General features: G+C 34.4%; 1 protein-coding gene across 1 annotated transcript in view; it reads left to right on the forward strand.

The window, feature by feature from the left end:
- Positions 1-7,348, forward strand: part of BTBD9 (BTB (POZ) domain containing 9) — a gene marked incomplete at its 3' end in the record, with an annotated part of 15,140 nt that extends 7,792 nt beyond the window's left edge. The window contains exons 4-6 of the mRNA XM_009582898.1: positions 794-1,058; positions 3,091-3,310; positions 7,215-7,348. Coding sequence (XP_009581193.1) covers positions 794-1,058; positions 3,091-3,310; positions 7,215-7,348 — 619 coding nt within the window. The remainder of the gene's footprint in view (positions 1-793; positions 1,059-3,090; positions 3,311-7,214) is intronic.
- Between the last annotated feature and the right edge of the window lie 9,827 nt (positions 7,349-17,175).

Raw genomic sequence — 17,175 nt, forward strand, 5'->3', positions numbered from 1 at the left:
AAAAATGGTTTTTTTCTCTCTACTGTACTCTCTCATGCTCAGTTTGTTAAATCTGAGCTCTGAAAGCATATTATCAATAAAGAAATTAGCAAACGTCATTCATCAGGAAGCGCATACTTTATGACATCTTCGGCATAGCCAGTCCTGGTATATGTGAGAGGTTTATCCTTTTCTTAGGCTAATCCTAATTATTCTGCTTAGCTAAGTGAAAATCAAAAAGCTGTTTAATTCTTTTTGTTCTCATTTTGCAGTCAGTGGGTTTTCTGCATGAATAAGAGCCACTGAAGTTTTTACCTGCTGATTCTAAGTTGGTACCAAAAGAGAGAGAGAAGGGTAGGGGGAGAATCCCAAATAGTTAGAAATGGTTTAAAAAGGTGATTCCAAGCCGCTTTATTTTTCTCATCAGTGTTCTTATACCAGCCTAAGTTTAAAGGAATGCTTTGAACTATACTACCAAATCCCTGAATCACTTCTTATATTCCAAAGTAAATTTGAAGTAGTAACTGGAATTAAATTGATGTGAATAGTTCTCCACATTTCAATTCTGACTTATTTCTCCTAGTGGGTTCGTAATATTACCTATTATTTACATGGTGGATTCTATAATTCTTGCATAAGTAACTAAAGCTACAGTTTCAGGTGGTCACTCCTTTGGAGATTATTTTTAATAACTACAAGTTAAAATTAATTTTTGCCTTATTTTAATTTCCTTTTTTTTTTCCCTTTTAAAAAAAAAAGTAAGTAATTTTATTTCTGTTTATTTGGGGTTTTCTGTTTTGTTTTTCTTTTCCAGGCTGCTCTTCTAAGTATTGTACTCAGGGACTCATTTGCAGCTCCTGAGAAGGATATTTTCCAAGCTTTGATGAATTGGTGTAAACATAACCCCAAGGAAAACCATGCTGAAATCATGCAAGCAGTACGTTTGCCACTAATGAGTCTAACAGAACTACTAAACGTTGTAAGACCTTCTGGATTGTTGTCACCTGATGCCATCCTAGATGCCATTAAGATTCGTTCTGAGAGTCGGGACATGGACCTCAACTACAGGGGGATGTTAAGTAAGCATCAGGGTTTTTGTTTGTTCTTTTTTTTTCTCATTTAGTGACTATAGTTGTCTGGAGGATATGGTTAATTTGTGCTTTGAGTTTTTATCTATTATTATGTGTTTTAAAAGGCTTACATAATGAAATATCTTGTTATGTACTGTTCTTACCATTTCTATTCCTCAAGTAATATTAGTCAACATATTTTCTTGCTTTGTTATCTCATTGCTCAAACATGAATGTTGTAGTAAGAGTGTATTTTCCTAGAGGAAGTGCTATTTTAATAGAAAAACTTTTGCAAAAACATGAAAAATAAAAATGCATTGGCTGTGGGATATATGATATTTATACTGATGGTGACTTGTTTTCTACTTCATGAAGATTTCCATCTTTTCTCCACTACTTTTGATTTTTCTCTTACTCTTTGCATGCTTGCACAAATAGTATAAACAAAATTGTCTTCCAAAATTGTGTTAATGGAAGCCTAAAATGTGTGAGAAGCCTTTTGTTTGATTGTTGTCTGTGCTCTCTGTTAATTCAACAAGAATATCTAACACTGAGCTTTAGAAAGATATTCTTAGTTTGCTATCTAATGTGTGATTTTTAAAGTATTTGCTCCACAGCAAAGTATAAAGTTAAGTATTCTTTGAGAGGCTGCACTGTAGTCTGTCAGTCATGCATGATGAGCCCTGAAAATGGTAACTGCTTTCTCAGAACTGCATCTCCGCTTTGTTCTCTCTTAGAAGTTACAGATATTAGTATTTAAACATATGAGTTTAATATTAGGATATTGTAAAAGTCTTATCATGCAAGACGCTCTTTTGACAGTGCAGTAGATAAATTTGAAAAAAGTAAATGGTGTTTTCTGACTTCTTTTTCTGCATATTTATGTCTCAATAATAATATGCTTCTAATCTCAAAATTTCTAGCTTTGTCAAAATCACAGCTTTTTAGAGAATTAAATTCTGTGTTGTTTTAGTACTAGTTCAGCCTCTTGGGACTTTTTCCTGTTTGGAAATGTTGACGACCACTTGCAATTTCATAGTTGTGCATTTGATGTTTTTATGTAGTAATACTACAATACAGTTAAAATTTTACCACTTCAAATTCTGTTCTATAAATGTTAAACTTAACATCCTGTTAAAATTCATACTTCTCTTGCCAACCTGCCTGAAGAGTTCAGGGGCAGCTTTTCATCATTTAGCTTTCAGATCATGTTTTATAGGGTCTCTCCTCAAACAAGACTGTTAAAAATGTCTTTTTAACAGGGTGGTTCATCAATGTATTGTTTTGTAGTTGGAGTTAGGGATCATTATCCCCAGTTATCGTGATGGAAGATCTGTTCCTAGGACGTAACATGTTTATTACTGTGAAATGGTGGCATAAAAAACTTGCTTTACCATGTTGGTTCAAAGCCCATGTAGCCAAAAGTTTCCCATTTCACTCAGGTTCGTTTAGCTTTTCAGAGTACTGGAAGCTTGTATAGCTATCAAAATAGCTTATATAGCTATACTGCTGTATATGCCGCTCTGCAAATTCATGATGCATCCACACCTTGAACATTTTATGTGATTTTTAGTTTCCTTCCACTTCAAACAAACAAAAAAACCCAGTTGAAATTAGAACAAAAAATGGGAAAGAAAGAGCAAAAAAATTATTAGAGGTATGGCGAGAGGTTGATCACAAGCAGAGACTAAATAGACCAAAACTTTAAAACCTGGAGGAAAGTGATGATTGAATGAGAAAGATGCAGTAGAATTCTGTAAAATCACGAAGGGGACTGAGAATATAGATACTACATACTAGTAAATTATCACTACTTATTATTACCATAAAAGACCTAGGGGGCATCAAATGAAGTGGAAGAAGCAAAATTTCTAAAATGCCTCTCTTTTTGTACTTTTGTTCTTCCTTGAGCATGTGTTTGTGGCCAAGAAAGGATACTGGCAATAAATCTTTCTTCTGACCTAATACAGTTTACGTTCAGAACATCTAATTTGCAGCATGAGAGTGTAAAAATTAAGCAATTATTTCTTTTTCTTCTTAGTACCAGGGGAAAATATTGCAACAATGAAGTATGGAGCGCAGGTTGTAAAAGGGGAGCTGAAGTCTGCTTTATTAGATGGGGATACTCAGAACTATGACTTGGATCATGGCTTCTCTCGACACCCGATTGATGATGACTGCCGTTCTGGAATTGAAATTAAACTAGGCCAGCCGTCAATAATCAACCACATACGAATACTCCTGTGGGACAGAGATAGTCGGTAGGTGCCAAGTTGACATAAAAAGGGAAAGTAACGCGTTTTGTACTGGTGGTAATATATCAATGCGAAATATTTATTAAATATTTTATAGAAACAGCATGATACAGTGTTGGAGATGCCAATGACAAGTTTTATTTGAAAAAACCCTGTTTTTTAAATGCAGGCTTGGTTGCTTACACACCAGACCGTATTTTGTGATACTAAACTACCTCATAATATTTCAGTGGATTTTTGTGTCTTCATTAAATAGTTTATATTACTAATGAAAGTTTACGTAATTTAAATTGTTTTGTTTTCTATTTGCCACTTAGTTTTCAGCGGCTTTTATTTCAGTTTGAAAAAAAATATTCTAGTTCTTTTGCAGAAAACATATTTTTTACATATTTACATCTCAAACATTGAAGGAATGCTTGTTCAGATTTTTTCAATATATCAAAATTGTTAAGAATTAACACACTTTGAGAATAATTCAGAGATAGTAAAATTTATTTAGAATGTGAATTACCAACTAACTACGGTAGTTATTAGGAGCCACTTCATGGTGAGACTGGTGAAGTGTGAACTATCATGGATGCCTTAGCCAATTTATGCTCGGCTACTTTAGATTGTTATGGAACGCATGAAAGATCAAATTATGCATACTTGAACAATTGAATGACTGCTTAGGTAGGAAAATTGCAAGGTTCTTTTTATCTGACAAATTGAATGTATTAATTTTATAACTTGCCATGATTTAATAGACAGCTCATGCAGGTATTCATAAGCAATTTTCTATTAAAAACAATAAAACAAGCTACTTATACTTTCAACACATTATTATCTTTCTGATAAAAGGTTGATTTTATATTACTTCCAGACTAAAAGTTTGGAATTGTAGAACAGTTACATATTGTTTTCTTAACTAAGCTGTTTTATTCTAGGACAGGGTGTACTAATGGTTTATGATTTTTATTTTTATTTTTTGTAAATTAAATTATTTTAAAAATATGAATTACAGTTATTAATCATTCAAAACTGCATGAATTTTTAGCTATTTAATTGTTTCAAGTAAGTTCTCCTGATTCAGTTCAGCTGAAATTTATGCTTCTCCTGTATTCCTTTTGGAAAGATTGAAAAGTAAAACTTTGAAGGTACAAGGAACTACTTCATACAGTATTATACTACTTGTCCCAGAAGATCAACAACATTTAGAAACGAATTATCAACCAATTTTATAAAATTCGAAAACGTATTAGAGACATATTAATAATGAGGAATTCTCTAGCAATTTTTGGAGAGCTTATAACTGGTAAAATGCCCCTCATCTGCAAGGCATAAATTGGCAGCTGCTGAAACTCAGGGAAAAACCCTTCTCCTTGGGACAACTTACTAAAAATTATCTGTTGCTTGGTGTCCTATGCCCTTCCTCTGAAATTTGTAGACCAAACCGTTGTTGGTGGCAGAGTATCAGACAAGATGGACCTCTACTCTAGAGTTTTTTGTCTTCATAAAATACTGAGGGTACAGTGGTTTAGGATCTAGTTTCTGTGTCATCCTGACTTTTTTGTTTTTCTGTGGAAAGTTTGCTTTTGGACTTTCTTTTGCTTCTTATCAGGTATAGTACCTGAATTGTCAGGTTTTTCCCCCCCAGTAGCTCAACTGTGTAAGATAAATGGAAAAGGAAGCATTTGGAGTACTTTGTCCAGTTGTGGGCTCCTCAGTATAAGATGCTGACATACTGGAGTGAGTTCAGCAAAAAATGATGAGGACTGAGCACACAATGTGCAAGGAGATGCTGAGAGAACTTTCTGTTTTAAGAAGGCTTAGAAGGGGGAACTTACTGCTGTCTCCACCTATTTAATGGAAGAATATAGAGAATACAGGGCCAGACTCCTCTTAGAGCTGTGTGCTGAGAGGGCAAAGAGCAGTGGACACAAGCAACAAGATAAATTCCTATTCAATTCTATGATTCTATGATTCTATTAAATATTAGGAAAAGAATTCATAGTGGGGTAGTTGAACTTGGGAAGAGCTTGCCCAGAAAAGTTATGGATATCAGTCCTTGGAGGTATGCAGAACTTTACCAGCCAAGATCTTAAGGAACTTGCGCTAAGATTGTCCTTGCTTTTTCTAGAGATCCTTTCCAACCTACGTACTCTTTTAGTCTAAGAATTGCCAGCCACTCATCTGTATCTTTCTCATGGGATACATGAATAATGTCTCCAAAAGAGATGTTTTAGCCACTGTGTAAGTGCATGGTGTCTTCTTGTTGAACATCTTTTTAAACTACTCATTCATTATAACTGTCTCTGTGAAGCTCTGGTCTATTGGATATCTTTATATAGATAATGTACATTCTTAACAGAACCAAATGCAAACTAACAGGTGTGTTTTGCACCTCTACTAAGAGGTGTTACTAACAGATGAATCTTAGATATACAAGTGCTAAGGAGACTAGCTGTCTGAATTACCTCTGCAAAAAAGATGCTATACTTTAGAAAAATAACAGGCATAGCGTTGTGTTTGATAACGGAACTGTATTTTTGAGATAATTTTTCTTTGCTTGGTACCTTCAGAAACCAAAGCAATAGCATGTTATTGGTTACACATTTACAGGAGTCTAGCGATGGTGATGTGAGAATCCCTAAATTCTCACCACACAGAGGTCAGGCAGTCAGTAACTTTTGGATCCAAACTGCTCAAACTCTAAAATGCTGGAGCTTAGTTCAGTCAAATATGCATGGGCTAGTAATAATAATGTTGCTAAAACACAGTTTATTTATATGGGTTGTGAATATTACACATCTGGTTGGTGTGAATGTGAAAGCTGATTATGCAATTGATATCTTAAAGACTCTGCATTACCTTTCTAAGCGCATAAATTGGTATTAACAGTGTTATCTAACATTTTAAGTATTTTTAAACAATACCACTTTAGACATCTACAGCTCTAAGACCTCGGCAAAAAATTGAAAATATTAACAAAGGCATTAATGTTTAACAAAAATGTCTATGCAGAACTCAGGAAGAGCAACTCTTCTTTTAGAAATCAGTGTGAAAGGAGGAGGATAAGTGCTAACATGGCACTGTTGAAATCCCTGTGAATGTTGCAGACTAGTACACTAAGAGAAGGAAAATATTCTTAAACATGTATTTCATGATTTGCTGATCCACAAGTGGAGTTTCTACTTTCGTTCTAAGTATCACTTAGCTGTAGGTATAATATGGAAATAGCTGTGGCTTTTAAGTTTTAGTTTTGGTTTGCTTTCTCCTAACAGCAAACTATAAGCTAAATATAATTGTTAAGCAAGAGGAAGACAGAGGTTGTGTTGGTGACTTTCTTTATTTTTGATGAGGTAATTTTGGGGTGTGTAAGTAAGTAGTGACAGACTTAACAATGTATCATAAACAACTGCAGGGGTCAGAAGTGAAGAACAACATCAGTGAGGAAATGATCATAAAGGAAATTTGCTTTGTTCAAGTGAAGGGTTTGAATTTGCAGTTTTGATCTGCTAAATGTTTTTTGATTTTTGTTTATTGATATGGCAATAGAAATAATAGCTGTATCACTGGTGTTTTAGATTTATTCCATGCAGAAGAAATCCAAATGGTTATTTTTATGACTGAGTTGAAAGTCTCCGTTGCATTTTTTGAGGGACAACGGTCTCATCTAATTACTGCAGATTGTGAGTGTTAGTATGTTTTAAGTCATTCTGAAAACATGTCTTAACATAACTGCATGTGAATTTATTTTCAAAGCTAGTTTGAAAATAGGGATCTCTTTTAGATATCTTAGATACAAGTCTGTGGGTAGGAACAAATAGCCTTCTTTTCAGCACAACTGAAAATCCCGAAGAAAGCGTAAAATTTAATACCTAAGGTGTGGTGGCTTGTATTCTAACCAGTGTTTTTTGACAATCCATAGGTCTTATTCTTACTACATTGAGGTGTCCATGGATGAGTTAGACTGGATTCGGGTTATCGATCACTCTAAATACCTCTGTCGGTCCTGGCAGAACCTTTATTTTCCGGCCCGTGTCTGCAGGTTAGTTCATCAATGTAATGTTGCATGGCTATCATTAAATAATGTAGACACCAGAATAAGTTGCTGGAATTTTGCTACTGCATTATGTATTTCTGATAATATGTGATATATACAACTTTCATCAGCTATCTTAAAAAAAAAAAAAATGTCTATCTTGGTGGATGGTTTTTTAATATAAATACAGGCAATAAATTGCAGGCATCCTGTTTTGAAAACTCTGGTGCTTCCATCTCTAACTATGTATCTCTTTGTCCTTTTTTCTTTTTTTTTTTTTTTTTTCCCTCTTTTGAGTCATGCTCACTTTTCCTCTTGCAGCTGATGTGTTTTTTTCACTCAGTAGTAAACATCATTCCTTGACTGCCAAAATGTTTAAACTGTGTTTACATACTTGCTATAAAACTTGGAAATGTATTTTTATATATTTTATCTATTTTCTGTTGTTGCATTGAAGGAGTGTTTTAAACAGTTGTGAAAGAGAGAAAGGGGAGAGTTAGGACTAACGAGGTTTGAGCAATGCTTTGTGTAAAGCAAAGCAGATAGTTGGGTTTAATCATTATTAAGGTAATGATGTCTTTTTATTGAAGGTGCTGCGAATTCTGGGAAAAGCTTATGATCACATTGAAGCAGTCTTACCCAAAAACTGAATCGAGCTTATTGATAGAGAGGCCAAAGTCTGTAGATTCCAAAGATGTTATCATCATTAGGTCATAGACCCAAAGAGGAAATGCCCTGTGTTGTAATAATTATTCTGTAGACACAAACTTATTAATTGGCACAGCAACTCTTGGAATCCTCAAGAAGTGCTTTCTTTTCCCCAAAGAATGACCTCTTTCTGTGATCTTTACTACTCTGCAACATGGGATTGCTGGCAAACAGTTGTAGTCTGTGGGGAAAGAAGTGTCTCTCCTCTTTCTCAGCCTCCCTGTCCTTTTAATAAGTTCATACTGAATGTAATTGACTTGAAATTTATTTTTCCTGATACAAACAAATGCATTCTCACCTTTTCCCTGTAAGTTTTATGATTCTGATTTTACAGTTTTCTCTTTCTGAAATTGTTGGTGCTGTCCCCTAGTTTGTGTGTGTGTCTGGTAAACTTTTGCTTGAAGGTATGATAAATCATCTAGCAGTGATGAAATGCCTGGTGGAGTTTATAGGTGTTTTACATTTCATGGGGATATTTTTTTGTGTGTGTGACCTTAACTTGGTGCAAAGTGGACAGATTGTTAGTAAGCACAGCTTTTTTGCTTCCATCATGTTAGCAAGAAGATTTGAAGAGATCTAGGGAGTTGCGGTGGGACTTTCCTTCATCTTCTTTCAAAAGGGCAGCCATTCTTTGGCCTCATCCAAAGACTTGTCCAAAAGTGATTTTTCTATTTTAACATCAGTTTATCTCTTTGTCATTCTCCACTCCCACCCCAGCTGTCTTCATCTCTCTCTCTGTGTGTTCTGTGTTTTGAGAGCATCATTGTTCTGTTTTGGTGAAGGCTCTTTGTAGCCTTGCCTGAAAGTGCAGAGAGGGAAGAGTGGAGGGGAGAATGTTATTCCAAAGTTTTAGGTGGTGCCTTACTCATTCTTTGGCACAAAAGGACCTCTTGTATATTCTAGCTCTTCGATGATCTCTTAATCCTCTGAAAGTGACTTGCCCTCTATTGGAGGAGCAGATTATCAGTAGGGAGTTCATTTCATGTGGTGGTGTTGTATGCATAGCTATATATTATCTACTTAAATGCATGCACAAGCACATCTGGAAACCTCTCCCTTGCAGTTTTATTTTAACAGATATTTTAAGTATACAGTTGTCCAGGTAACTACAGCACAGATTTCCTTATCACATAGTCCGCATGCCTCTCATTTTTCCTGTTCTGCTCCATGATCCCCAGTAAACCTGTTATTTTCTATAAATCTCTGTTCCTCGTTATCATATCCACAAAGTGGGGGGAATTCCCTGGAGGTGCGGCTACTTTGAAGAGCGAGTGAAAGAGCTAAAGAGAAAGTCATGCAGCAGCATAAGTTTATGAGTACTTACTATTAAGGAGCAGTAACCTTAAGGCAATATGAGTTCTCAGTTGTGAGTCAACATGATAATTCAGGGTAGTTTAGATAAGGCTGTTCTGTAATCTCTCTTTACATCAGTGAATTGAAGCCTACATTACATTTAGAGTGCATTTGCTAGTCAAAAGTATAAGTACTGTGACTATAATTCACTGTTCTCTTATGTATTTTTCCTGTTAAGAAGAAGAGGCTATTTTAAATGTCATTAGAAACTTAAAATTGCTGACAATTTTTGAGGAGGTCTGCTTTAAGAACTTTGTATTTATTTATTTGTGTTAATATAAATAGGTCCGACTTGAAGGGTGGCTCTGCTTTAATCAGGGGTTTGGACCAGTTGACCTCCAGAAGAGAGGCTTTAAGTGAGGGAGGCTATATATACATACATATTAGTATTTGAGACTTTTCTTTATCTGGCTTCTAATTAATATTCTGTATAGAAAGAAGTAAGCAAGGAGGACTACATTTTTTTTTTTCTGTCTCTAATTTCAGGGTTTTGTGAATATGTATTCAAAATAGTTTTGTTTACTTAAATGAGTTAAACTAGTTATCTCTAGGACACTAACACACACAAAACAGAAATCCTGAAATACGTAGCAGTTTTTGTCATCTAAAAAAGAGATGATCTCCAGTATTGTGAGCACAGATTTAAAATATGAGCTAATATGAGATTATGTCAGAATGTATTCTTTTAATACCTGATACTCTGTTTTTACAGATAAGTTATGCATGCTTATCAAAGGGCATATGTGTTTTAAGTGTTTTATATGCTCTGTTTAGAAAGAAATTGTTATCAGATTATCAATAGATAATGAAAAAAAGCCCCATTTATTTCATTTGAAGATGTAAATGCCTGCCCCACTTTTAAAGGAAGACTGTAATGCAACTCAGCAAATCACTCACATTTATTAGCACTAGGTTAATCAGTACATTCTTTACATCCAAAACCAGTTATGTTATCATATTGCTGAACGCTGCTTCTGATGTGTACTCTTGAGTCAGTGTGACAAGTCCCAGTGCCAAAATGTTGCTGTTCATGGACAAAAGTACTGAGGAGTGCATTGCAAGTATCACGCTTTGCTCTGTCTTCCTGTCATTAGTTTTAACGTTTGTTCGCCTTTTGTCTTAGTAATGCGGATAATAATCTCTTTGCAAGCAACCGCTTAGGGAACCATGCAGCCATTTTTTTAAAGGTTTGTATGCATTGTCAGTGGAAGGTGCTGAACTTTTCACAGTGCAGTTTCTTACCAGTATAGATTTGAGATAGGCGGTGTTTTGGGTTTTTATTTTTATTTAAAAAAAAAAAAGTTGATTTTAGCTCAAAGTGCTTTATGGCATCACTGTATAGAAAGACTTCTTGAGTAGCAATGGAGAATTGGAGACTAGGGTTATTGGCTGTGGTTTTATTTGCACACCTTTTTTCAAAACATGCCAGATTCTGTACACGTTGTTGAAGGACAGCCTGTTTGTGTCTGATACACTAGAGCAATTGTTCAAACATAGATTACAAAGAGAATATGAGCCCTGTAACATTAGGCAAGGTTAGTTTCCTTTTTGAGTTACCTTTCACATAAATATTAGTTATGCAAGGTAAGAGCTGTCAAGGGCTGAACTAACGTGTTCACCTGAGTTTTAAGAAGCTATTCAGACATTTGCATGGGCATAAAAATTGATGGAGTGTATCTTCTATTTGCATGTGTGCAGGTTGGTTTTTTGTTTGTTTTTTGAAAACCTTTCACTTTTCTCTTAAGTGAATCTATCCATTTTCAAATCTACAATCAATGCCTCTTTCACGCTAGCTGGATGAAAAAAATGCAATGTTCTGGCAGTTAGCTGTTAAATAAAATAAGTAATTTATACCACAATGAATTAAGACCAGTTCAGTCTCCTTAACAAGTAATTTATTGTATTGTGTGTGTCATAGTCTCTGACACAACTTTGATTTTTTTGATATATGGAGCATTATGGAATATTCACAATAGTGTTAGAGTTAGGAGCATTATTGTGCTTCCCATGAAAGATAATTTGTACTTGGCAAACCATGTACCAAGCCATCCAAACTGATTAGGCAGAATCAAGTAAGTAACATGATAAGATTAGTTACACTAATTTCTTCTTCCTGTTACTTTCTTGTATGCTCCAGTCTATGTTTTAATAGGTTCAGAATAACTTCTGCCAGCCATAACCTTTGTCTAGATTAATAGATGGAAAATGGAAGGGCTGTGACCAAAGACTCTGAAATTCTATAATGAAAGGAGATGAGAACATTGTTTATGCTTTCTCACACACAGAAGATGATTTATTTGTGATTAGTAGGATGTAATCCCTGATTTAGATATACAAGCTAATTTGTACAAGGAAGATTATTTCTTAGGCTTAGTATAACAGGTGAGAGGGTGTTGGTTGCTGTATTTTGAGGGGTACTTTTAGTAAGAGAAAATGCTACGTATAATACCTGGGCTTTTTATTGAAATAATTGTGTTTTAGAAAGACTTTTAATTTTTGCTTTAAATATTTTTAGAAGACATTATTCCACCACCTTTAAAAAATGAACAGCCATATACTAGGCAGAAAAAGCAAATAAGACAGCAAGATTACAGGGTAATTTTTTCTTCTTTAATATGGTACTGTATTTTTTTTTTTTTTAATTTCTTTTGGTCCTAGTTTCATTGTTTGCACTTACATAGCAATTTTCATGTAGAGCTGAAGACTTCCTTTAGAGGGAAGATGGGAGACAGAAAATAGTCACATAAGCATGTTCCTGTCAGAATTCAGTGTCAGGCTCATAGTTATTCCAGCTTTCTCTTTTAATAGTTAGGCAATGTAGAAGAGAATGTTTGTGTGTTTGCTATCCTTGTGTGGTTTGTTACTGATTTTTTAAGTGAATATTTTTCTTTCCTATTTCTACGTATTTTTAATATGTACCTGTTAATTAAGCCAACTGCTTACCCTGTCATTAACCTGAAAAAATGAATACCGTCTTCTTGATTATATTAAAAAGTTAACTCTTTCTTATATAGCACTTACTCAGTCCATAGTCCTGACAATGTTGAATTGTGTTGTGTTTCAAGAAATCAGTGATAAAAATAATAAAAGAGCTGCTTGTACGGTATTTTTCATAACTCATGCAGATATCAGTTTGAATATGGGTAAGCAGCAATAGTTCATTAAAAAAAAAAAAAAGACAGATTTTCAAATCAAGATAGCAGTTAGAGTTGTGAGCACAGATTTAAAATATGAGCTAATATGAGATTATGTCAGAATGTATTCTTTTAATACCTGATACTCTGCCATAGGTCTTTTTTTGGGATAAAAAAGTGCAAATACATTAAGTGAATGTTCATACTTCTGAAGATCTTTGAGCAGGCAATGCTGTTTTTTGTTTTATCCTTCTTACTTTTTTCATCCTTTCATTTTTGTTTTGCGGCTTCTTTTTACTTTTTACTAGTCCTAGACCACAAATTTTGAAGAACTTCGTTAAAGCTTTTTACTTTGTCTTAGACAAAAAATTTTGAAGCAATTACAAGAAAATGAAAAATTTTGAGAGGTCTCAAAATAAGTCAAATGTAGCCACAAGGTGTCACTATAATAAAAGTTTAAAAGACTTAATTTCTTTCTGTTTAATTCCTTCAGTGAAACTGTTATGCCCAGTGTATGTTGTGCTTATGTGTACTAAGTATGTGTACTAAACTTCCCAGATTTATGGAATCATTCTGGTTTGCCATTTTTGCTATAAAGAGAGCAAGTACAGACATGGTACATTAAATCAGAAGGAAACTCTTAATTCATTTTCCATGTTTCATCTGACATTGGATGATGCTGAATTTTAATTGCGGGAGTATTTGCCTAACCAGACCAATTTGTAGTTTGAAAAGTAATGCTATTTTGTCAGTAATACCAGAATTTGAAAAAGATAATGAAAGAGGAAAGGGGTCAATTTTTATCTGCATTTGCTACTATTTTATTGTCTTATCTCTTCTTGAGGTACTATAATGTGACTAATCAAAGGGAAATATTAATTAATTATTATTGCATAAATTTTTGGTCCTAAAGCATGTTTCTATTAAAAGAACTGATAGATGCCTGTAGAATAATGCTGTAAATGTGGGAAATTATTTAAGCATATTCTTTTCCCTGTTTTTTAATTTGTTTTAAATTGAAAAATATTGACGGTTTCTCAATAGGTTGAATTAGTAATGGTATGATATGTCTAAATGCTCCGTGTTTCCCTTAAAGCACTTGGCTACTATAGAGGCATGGTGTAGAATTATTTTTACTTTAGAAGGTGTACTTGTGTATTAAATGTATTTATCAGTGCTGAGAGAATTTCTTGCCTTTCCTTTTATTAAGCATTCATGATACTGGGTGTTTTTTTTGTTCAGTGCTTCAACAGTTTTTGCTGCTAATGACTACACCATTTGTAATCCTCTGCCTGAGTGAAGACAAATTAAATTGTAGACCCTGTCTCCTGAGCACTGAAAAAAGCAAAACCTAAAAAGAGTGTTTCAGTACAAACACAGTTCTAAATTAAGAAATGTTGGTAGTTGTGCACAGTTATTTTGCAGGTAGTAACATGCAGAGATGTGATTTTCAAGTATGGGCTAGACAAGGTTTTTTTCTTTAATTTTCTTCTTGGTCAGGCAGCCTCGGATACCTGTGCTTTATACTGGTGATGCTGCAGTCATTTTATTTTTCTTTCCACTTGGGAGAGTCACTCATTGAAATTAGTTCCTGCTTAGGCAGCAATGTCTCACTTTCAGCCTTACCAGTAGGTCTCTGACATCCTTATCTGTAGTAGATACCCATTTTGCAGTTTTCCCATGCTTGGTGGAAACTTAGTCATAGTAATTTGCCAAAACGTGCTCCGAATATGGTTCAGCTTAAGAAGATGTTGAAACAAGTGAGGAATTAACTCTTGAGGAAAAAGCAGTTGAAGCACTGCGCCAGGTACTTGAAATAAACTGAGAAGAAAGCAGTGTCTGCACTAGCTTTTTTAAGCAAGTAATTCTGCTTTCTCCCCCAGTGGAGAACAGTGGTGTTTAGAAGAAGCGCATATTCATCCCAAAGAGGCTTTTCAACATTGTTTTAACTTAAAGTGCAACTCTACTACATCACTGACTTAACTGAAATACGTAGACTAAGAGTTCCTAGCAGGAGCTCTGGTAAGGCATTCCGTCAGTCTGAAAAGCATTTGAAAAATTTGTCATCACTAAGTCATTAATATCTTTATAAAAGGACTTTTTGCAAATGGAATGATTAAACTTGGGCAACTGAAACCATCTTTACCTTAATTACCACAGTTTAGAAATACAAATGGTTGTTTAAGCAACATGTTGATTAGTTATATTATTTGCCTCTTTTTTTTTTTTTTTTTTTTTGCTTTGGGAAGCATTGACTGTTGTGTAAATATTTTATTTCTAAATGTGCAGATATGCTGGTGTTTCAGAGTTTAGGGAAAAAATAAAGCCCTTGCTGCACAATACAAATTAGCTTTTCTTCATTTCTGGGTAACTGAAATCTTAAAATTTTTTCCTAATTCTAATACTGTATGTGATACAGTGATAATGTAATGTCCAGAGATAAGTAAAAATTATCTTGGTTTCTATTAAAGAAACATATTAAAAGAAAGCAATTTTGAAATGTCACTCCAGACCTTCGAGGGTTTTCACTGACATTGTTTTCACAAATCAATTTTCACTGCACGCACGCAGGTTTTTTTTTTGGTTTTTTTTTTTGGGGGGGGTGGGGAGAAGAGCTAATTGCTCTTTCTAGTAGAAGGTGATCATATTGAAGGATCTTTATTGGCATGTTTCCAATACCTTGCTTTTTAACGTTGTGAAATACAAGGAAATGACTTCCCGAAGTCTCCATTTTAGTGGCTAGGTGCTGCTTGATTATCGTTCTATCTTTCAGTGTTTAAACATCTTTTTTTCCAGTATGTGTTCAAACTGGCATTTTTCTCTTTTCCTAAGATAAGGTGATAGTCTTAGATTTTTCAAACAACGTAGGTCATCTACACAGGATCAAGAAAGCTATTGCCTTGTCTGGGACGGAGTGTTTATTGATTTAAAAGTTCCCTTTCTTCATTTCAGGTTATGTGTACTTTTGATCTTAAGCTTGTGCTTCTAATTTCAGCTCCAAATGTGGTTCTACTGATGTAAAAGCTCATTTCTCTACAGGCATAATCAATAACATTTTTCATTAAGAACTTTATCAAGGCAGCTTTTTTCTTCTCAAATTCCTTCTCTGTCTCTGCCATAGCAATTTCAGTTATCCTGACCTAAAGAGCCCAACTCAGCTTTGAGGAAAAGCAAAAATGCTAGTGTGCATTTAAGCTGTCGATGACAACCTGCCAGACAGCTCATCCTCTGAACGAGTATTTGTCTGAAAAAGTGTGTGTAGAAGGGGTCAGTATGGCTCATATAGAAATATCTGAGAAATGTGAGAGAGAGCCTGCCAATCCAGTTTGTTGGCTATGAATTATAAAAAAGTACACTATATTCTTTTCTTATTTTTTGGTTTATAGTTTAGAAGAAACTTTAAGAGATCTAGATCACATATTTCTCATGTTTGACATAATCTTTTTTTTTGTAGTATGATTAGAATTTCTATGTATTATGAATTTTGATGTATTCATTGTGAGTTTCTTAAACTGTAAACTGTTTTTAGGTCTGTTTTCAAACTGTTTCACCTCATAAAAGAGATCTGACATAGGTGAAAATTATCAGTAGCTGCTCAGCTTGACAGTGATATGTAGAGATACACCTAAACACTAAATTATCAAATTGTTCACAGTAATTCTAAGCAAGTTGTATTTTAAAGTTAATGTTGCATAAGACAAATCTGTGTTTAAAAGGCATCTTCAACACTCTTTTTCTTTAAATCCTCTTCCGTGATTCTTATTACACTCTAAGAGCTAGAATTAACTGTGAAAACTTGTCATATATGTTTACAAAGACAGCTTTTACAAAAGGAAATCTTGGTTTGCCAAATTTGTAAGAATTTTGGTTTATTTTAGTTTGTTGATCAGTGTTGGCCATCTGTTGAAGTTGTTTGATGCCATTGCATAAAGCATTTATCTTTTTCCCCATTTCTCAGCAGATAATGGGCATGGTTTGTTGATGTGTATCTGAAACACTGTACCACACTTACACATTATGAATATTCGAATTGTATACGTAAAACTAAATAATACACTTACGTGGATTCACTTTTCAGTTTCTAAGTTTATAAAGCCATCTGTCAACCAACACTAGGCCAATCTCATTTGTGGAATAATTTGGATGACGTTAAAAATTTTATAGTAAAGCAAATTTGTCTGTAGTTAAACTTGATCCTTTGTTGACGAACCCCACGTTACCTTCTGTGTAGCACTTTTTGAAGGTATAAATCAGTGTATGAATCGGAAAGCCATAAAGTAAATTGCTTTATTCAGTGTCCTTTTTCTCCTCAAAAGAGGCTTATAAAACTGGTGTTGAACTTAAGCTTTTTGAGCTTGGACTGTACTTGCTCTTTCTTGTCTCAGTTTCAATTGGGAGGATTAGGCTGATGGTTCTATTTGATGCAGCTTTTAAATAGTTTTCTGTTCCACGAAAGGAATATTCACCCCCTAATATGGAAGAAGATAGGACACAAACAGTTGAAAATGAAAAATCAAGCTGAAAAGACCAATAAAAATGAACAAACTAGGTGCTATAGAGAATCAAATTTATAGGAAGTAAGACATGTGAAAGTGTGCATAAGCATCTTCAACTGACAGAAATGAGTGAGTGAAGGAAAGAAAGCAATGAAA

Source organism: Fulmarus glacialis, unplaced genomic scaffold (assembly GCF_000690835.1).
Source record: "Fulmarus glacialis isolate BGI_N327 unplaced genomic scaffold, ASM69083v1 scaffold23228, whole genome shotgun sequence".
In the NCBI taxonomy this organism is placed as follows: Eukaryota; Metazoa; Chordata; class Aves; order Procellariiformes; family Procellariidae; genus Fulmarus; species Fulmarus glacialis.